This window comes from Cynoglossus semilaevis, chromosome 1 (assembly GCF_000523025.1).
Source record: "Cynoglossus semilaevis isolate Cse_v1.0 chromosome 1, Cse_v1.0, whole genome shotgun sequence".
Classification (NCBI taxonomy): Eukaryota; Metazoa; Chordata; class Actinopteri; order Pleuronectiformes; family Cynoglossidae; genus Cynoglossus; species Cynoglossus semilaevis.
Window position 1 is genome coordinate 3,020,603 of NC_024307.1, and position 7,500 is coordinate 3,028,102.

The 7,500-nt window shown below is 44.5% G+C and overlaps 1 protein-coding gene across 1 annotated transcript in view; it reads right to left on the bottom strand.

The window, feature by feature from the left end:
* Nucleotides 1-7,500, bottom strand: part of LOC107989876 (AT-rich interactive domain-containing protein 1B-like) — a 155,194-nt gene that overhangs the window by 31,816 nt on the left and 115,878 nt on the right. Inside the window, exon 4 of the mRNA XM_025059236.1 lies at nt 50-169. Within this exon, the coding sequence (XP_024915004.1) occupies nt 50-169 (120 nt within the window). The remainder of the gene's footprint in view (nt 1-49; nt 170-7,500) is intronic.

Here is a 7,500-nt window from a genome sequence, read left to right on the forward strand (position 1 = left end):
GGTGTGGGAGGGGGGGAGCGAGGGGTGTCTCCCCCTGGTCCCCCGCTGCCCCCGCCTCCACCTGGCTGCTGTTGGTACTGTTGCTGGAGGAGGAGCCGCCGGCGCCGCCGGCTGAGCCCAGGCCCGTCTCCGTCCCAGTGGGGAGGTCGTCAATGGAGCCGGACAGATCCTGGAACAGCAGAGGGGACAAACAGGAAGTGTTTAGAAAAAAAACAAAAAAAACACGTTTAATAATCTGTGTCAGACTGCAGGTCGACTGAGGTCGACTACCACAATATATCTCAATAAAATGCCTTGACACCACCCCCCACCCCCACCCACACAGCAACGCGACCACAGCGACGGCTTCAAAATGTATTTAAAAAATTGTAATTCTTAAAAAAAACATATTCTCACAGAAAAAAAAAAATTAATTAAAAAATGTGTTAAATTTCTCCACAGTGCTCTAAAAAACAAGTATATAATAAATACATATATACATATATAAAAATGTATTTATTTACTTGTTTTTTAAATATATACATAAATACATATACACATTATATATATATTTATTTACTTTTTTAACTTTATCATTTGCAGCACAGTATATGTGTATATATAAATAATAAAAAAAATATATTTATATATATACACACACACATATAAATATATATAAATTCATGTATACATATTCATGTATACATATACATACATAAATGTATGTATGTATATGTATACATATACATACATAAATTCATGTATACATATATAAATATATATATATTGTGTGTATATATGTATAGATATACATATATATATATGTATATATACCCAGAGTATACAGTATACATGTTTTATATAAAGAAACTCATCTGGCCCTTCTAGGGGTCCCGCCCCCCACTTTGGGAACCACTGAATTGAAAAAAAGAAAACGTGTTGTAATGTATTACAGAGTACAGGGAAGTATTTTTTTGTAATGAGTACTGCAGGTTAGAAGGTTGGGGGTTCAGCGGAGCAGCAGACGTGTTTATGGTTCCTGTGGTCTGTTAACTCTGTGGCTGTGGTTCATATGGCAGAGGAACAGACACAGACACATCACCACAGACCAAACCACCACTGACTCTTCACCACTGTAATGGGCTTCAGTCCGACCAGGACCGGGTTCACGTTACAGCCTCATTCCCTGCGGTGACGGGAGGATTTGTGTGTGTGTGTGTGTGTGTGTGTGTGTGTGTGTGTGTGTGTTCATGCTTTATAGGTATTCCCTCCATGAACTGAATCCAGGGAATTCCCTCGGATAAATATGAAAAAAAAAAAAACGCTCACTGGTTGGAATGTGGGAAGCATTAAAGACGGGAGGAAACGAGGGTGAAAGTGAGAAGAAAATGTGACGGGACACACACGCACACACACAGACACACAGCTGCAGCTGAGCCACCTGTCAGTGACCTGTAGGTGTCAGTCTGGAGACCTGTCAAAGTCCACCAGCTGATCCTGACTGAGACGCAGTACCAGGGTCTGACCTGAGGCCGGACCAGACGTCACTGACAGAACAGACGGGTCCCTGTCTCTGTCTATGTCTGTGACTGTGTCTGTGTCTATGTCTGTGACTGTGTCTGTGACTGTGTCTGTGACTGTCTGTGACTGTGTCTGTGTCTGTGTCTGTGACTGTGTCTGTCTGTGACTGTGTCTGTGACTGTGTCTGTGACTGTGACTGTGTCTGTGACTGTGAGTGTGTCTGTGACTGAGTGTGTCTGTGACTGTGACTGTGTCTGTGACTGTGACTGTGTCTGTGACTGTGACTGTGTCTGTGACTGTGTCTGTGTCTGTGTCTGTGACTGTGTCTGTGACTGAGACTGTGACTGTGTCTGTGACTGTGTATGTGACTGTCTGTGTCTGTGTCTGAGACTGTGTCTGTGACTGTCTGTGACTGTGTCTTTGTCTGTGACTGTGTCTGAGACTGAGTCTGTGACTGTCTGTGACTGTCTGTGTCTATGTCTGTGACTGCGTCTGTGACTGTGTCTGTGACTGTGTATGTGACTGTGTGTGTCTGTGTCTGTGTCTGTGCCTGTCTGTGACTGTGTCTGTGTCTGTGTCTGTGACTGGCTGTGTCTGTGACTGTCTGTGACTGTGTCTGTGTTTGTGTCTGTCTGTGTCTGAGTCTGTGACCGTGTCTGTGACTGTGTCTGTGCCTGTCTGTGACTGTGTCTGTGTCTGTGTCTGTGACTGGCTGTGTCTGTGACTGTCTGTGTCTATGACTGTGTTTGTGACTGTCTGTGTCTGAGTCTGTGACTGTGTCTGTGACTGTGACTGTCTGTGACTGTGACTGACAGAGGGTTGTTTTCCTACTGTGACAAAAAATTAGAAAAACATTGAAATTCATAACTGCCTGAATGCACTCCACCATGTGTCCATTCAGGGGTACTCGCCCCTCACTTTGGGAACCCCTGTCTTATATTATAAACTTATAAGTATATTTATTACTGTAATATTCTGTTAACAAGGAGAGAAAATACTAAAAAAAGGTGGTAGTTCACTGTTTTTCAACCTTGGGGTCGTGACCCCACATAGGGTCACCTTGGGATTCCATTAATTTGAATTTGTCATTTCAATGTGTCGTCATTGATAGAAAAAAATATTATTGTTATTAATTATTATTCTTTTTAAAATTATTTTCACTTTAATGAATATAAATGGAGTTAAAATAAAATACAGCGTATAAAGCTATCGATGCTGGAGCATCTGGATGGACGGCCGCGATCACATGACCAGAAAACTGTGATGTCAAAATGGGGTCACGGACCAAATGTTGGGAACCAGTGTAGTGTAGTGTAGATGAAGGAACTGTACTGCACTAGAATATATCTGAGTATTTTTGAAACTTTATCAATTTTGCGAAGCTACTTCATTCACAAAAAACAAATGAAACTAGACAAAGTGTGGGGGCGGGGGCCATTAGGTGCTCAGTCTGAGTATTTTCTTTTGTTTTCCAGAAGGAGTGCAGAGCAGGTCAGTACTACAGTACAACTGAATATATTTGGTCCAGACCTCACAGTTCTACTTATTCTGTAAAAACGAAAAATCAATAATAAAAACAACAAATCAAAAACATCATTTCCCACATCGGTCCTGAAACAGTTCCATCATTTTTCATATTCCTCCAACAACGGCCCAGTGATAATGACCGTCCGTGACTCACTTCCTGTTTTGGTTTGTGCCATCTCGGCAGTGACACGCGCAGCATTTGTTTCCCATCATGCAGCTGTGCGACTGCCAGCCTGTCGCCTGTCTTTATCTTTATCTTTATCTTTATCCACCGTCTCACGGCTGAGCACCTCGGGCGCTCGCTGTCTCCGCTCAGTAACTCTGTGTCCAAAGCGATCAAAGCGGTTGTTGGTCCGAGTCCAGTGATGTAATACCCTGCCTCAGCCAATAGGGATGTCACTTTTCACCCACTGACACCTCGAGCTGCGTGCCATCTCTCGCAAGGTGTTTTGACGGCCTCGCCTCCGAAACACACCGAGCCGATCGGATGTGTTGCGTTGTTGTTACGCCGCGCGCTAATTGTGCGAATGGATTGGATTAATTGCGTTTCACCTCATTCGCGGCTGTTGCCAGCTTTCCCGCTTGTACTTTACGGGTGGGAAAATGCGTAAGAGTAATTTGTTGAGTGGCAGTTTGGCTCGTTTGGATCTGACATAGACTTGAGCACAGCTGCGTGGCCCCGGACCAAAAAAAAAATACAAAAAAAAAAAACAAGTCGCAGCAGTTCGTGAAATGATGGGGTTAGAAGCCGAGCAGCACCAGACCATAAAAACGTCGGCGGTAAATACCTCATAAATCCACGGCGGCAAATTCTATTTACAGAGAGACGACTGTAAAAGTCGTCATTACAAAAAAAACGCCACAGACACGGACACGCAGCCGCGCCTCGGTCCAACCTGTGAGCGTTGTTTATCCGACTGAGTCTCCGCTGCCGTCACGAAACAAAGCCAGGAAACCAACCAACCAACCAACCAGCCAGGCAGGCAGGCAGGCAGCACGCGGTCGGGGGATCCAAACGCCCAACAATTTGGGGCCCCAATCCAAAGTGGCCCAAATCCAATTTGTTTGGCTCAGGGCTGTAAATTGCTCTGTGCATTGAGTCTCCAAATAGCTGTCAACCGTTCCCGCTCGGCGTCCTGTATCGCTTAATTCGCTCCTGGAGCATGTAATTGTCATAATAAGAAAAATATTGAGGTGATAATAACCCGTTACTTTCAGATGCCCCACTGTTCTCCTCCAGTCACACACACACACACACACACACACACACACACGTGTGCACATAATGGGCCGAAACTGTCATCCTCACATTTTACACAACGCTGGAGAGGCAGTCGCTCGTGACCTTTCACCTCGCTGCTGTTGGCTGTGACTGTGACGGGGGAACGGGACCGCTGGCCTGTCACAGGGGGGCGTGCATGAGCATTCTTCCTCTATATTCCTCCATACATTTTGCGATTTTACCAACAACCCTATGGGACCGTTGCGTGACACGCAGGTCAGCGGTTCACGACCTTTTCTGTACCAAGGACCGGTCGGTCGGTACCAGCCAAGTTACTGCAGACCGGTGATACCACGCCATGGTTGAAGGATCATAAAATAAAATTTTCAAAATAAAACCATCTTTCAGACTTTCTTCTGTTCAGAGTATCAGAGTCGGAATGACCTTTGACCTGTTGTTCTGAAACACTGACAGATTATCTTTGAATGAAAACAGTAAAGGGACATGACTGGATTATTTTGGAGTGAAGTACATTAGTAAAACTGAAGTACATTTTTTCACTGTGACCTAGTACGAAATGACCTTCGGACTGGCACTGGTCCACGGACCACGGATTGGGGGCAGGGGCAACATCGTTACCGAAACCATTCTAGGAAAAATCAAAACCGTACGTGTGTTTGAGTTTGGTGCAGGTGTCGCGGTGTCCGTTGTGTCATTTCCTGCTTCATTTCTATTGGCTAATGTGTAGATGTAGGTCGTAGCAGCTGTAACACGGTGAGAAAGTCATGCTAAATGTACGACACCGCTAGGTGCTGTATTTTGGGTTAGCTCTGATCGCTAGACACCGACAGTGGTCCTTCCTGAAACTGTCCCAGAATGTGACGTAAGCCGCCGCTTTAGAACCACGACCAAAGATATCTCCACGGTCGTCTCTCGTCAGGGACAGCCCTAAATCGCACAGTGTATACCGGCCATTAGGGGGCGTGTCAAACTCAGTCACTCAACCCAGGCTACGTTGTGGTCTGAACAGGAATAAGATAAACAGTGAACTAATGATTGTGGTTTTCGCAAAAATGAAGAATTTAAACCTCAACGACTTTATCAAAAAAAATCTAAATATTAACATCGAGCAAAATAAGAATATTCTTACACAGGCTACGTCACTGCTAAGTGGTGAGTTCCCCGTGTCAGTACAACCACAGACCTGTGAGCACCTGTTGGGCTGTAAAATAAATAAAATTAAACTGACGTAATGGGCTGGTTTTGACCTGCGGGCCTCGTGTTGTACACACCTGGTCTGAGGCCGGGGGCCGTCACATCCACAGGAACATTCTCTCCTCCATCACCGTTCTAGTGTTTTCTACTTTCACTGCGCGCCGGGAATTAATCAAAGTTGTTATTGAGTGAGGAACCGAGTGTGTGTGTGTGTGTGTGTGTGTGTGTGTGTGTGTGTGTGCGCGCGCTGGCTGTCTAGACAGGGAGGAGCCAATAACTGCAGCTTCCTGTGAGCTACAGGAAAGAAGAGTGGCACTAGAAATTAGCTGCTGCTTCTCGCTCTCTCTCTCTCTCTCCGTCTACCTCTCTCTACCCCCCGCGTGCGTCTCACGGCTCCATAAAAATCTTTTAGTCATTAAATATGACATTTCAATTTGATAAATACATGAGAGAAAAAAAATGTATTTGGACCAACACTTAGGCAACAACACACACTGAGTACTCAGTACATGTACATGTACATGTACTGTACCTGTACAGTACATACACCTGACCTGAGTCCCACTACTTTGGACATTTGGTTATAGCTGATCTACACTGATGACGATGACATCAGCAAAGTTGCAGTTGTCACATGAGGTGCGTTCAGGTACTGTTGGAAACTTGAGAATCCGACGATTACAGTTTTAGATTACGGTTTGTGTTGCATGGTTCAGGAAAAATGGTTTTTAAAAATTAAAAATTATTTTTTTATTTTTCATCTTATGTTCTATAGGGCGCCCCCTGCTGGCCCGACTGCTTTAAACAACCATCAGGTTTCCACTACTCTGTACCTCAGTAGGTTCAATTCTAGGTTCACTTTCGTCTGTTTTCCTCATGTACATACAGTACCAGGCCAGGTTTTTCTGAATACTACAAGTACTACAGTACGTGAAGTTTTACATTTAGTTTAAAAACTGAACTCCTAACCACCGGGTGGTGTGTGTGTGTGTGTGTGTGTTCGCAGACACCTCTGTGAGTCCAGAGGCCAGTTTTATTCTCCGTTTCTCGTCTCTCAGTAAATATGATGATACCAAGTGTAATTAACTCCAGGAGCCGCGGTCTGGAGGCCTGGGGGAGAGGTCCGCTCATGGAGGCGCTGCTCTCATTTATCCGCTCCGGCCGCTGCGCTTTAAATCTTTATGGTGCATTTGAGGATGTGCAGAAATGCTATTAGACAAAGATGTTTTTTTTATTCTTCTTATTCTTTAGCTTCAAAACGTCGATCGAGGCGAAATTTAAATGAAATGCCAGGCAAATGAACTGCTGACTGTGTGTGTGAGAGTGTTTCCACATGAGGCCCCATGTTGAGAACCAAATGTAATACCCTTCACTAAGTGCTACTGAAAACATAAAGCAGAAAAAAAAAAATGGGCGCGAGAGATGAGAGAGGAATTTGACAAAAACACCAGCGTTTCTTCCTCCGATGTCAATCGTCGGGGACATTTACTGAGACTGGAATGATGATGAGGACGGCTGATGATAATGATGAGGACGGTTGATGATGATGATGATGAGAACTGATCAAAGCACGGCTTAAACACTGAACAGGAAAAGCTGCTGCAACTGCGACGCCTTAAAACTGACACAAGTCGCTATTTTTTATATATCGTAGTATTGTCTCACAGACAACGGTTTGGATTTGAGGCGAAAAAATAAACAAAATAAATGTACAAATATACCCCAGACCACACTAGGGTAAACTACGGCCCGTGGGCCACATACGGACGGCTGGGTTTTCCAACCGGGCCCACAGAACACTGGAAAAATATATGGTGAAGACTGACGTCAACCCTTCTGTTGTGACAACAACTCGACTGCCATTTCAGTTGATACCACTAGATGGCGGCAGACTTCAAATATGCCAAAATTTTATCCTGATTATTTTATCATTATTATATGGCCCAGGCCACTGGTCCAATACTTAAACCTCATTTGGCCCACGAGCCACAGATGAGAACCATTTCACTCAAGCAGTGATTCCCAAACTATGTATT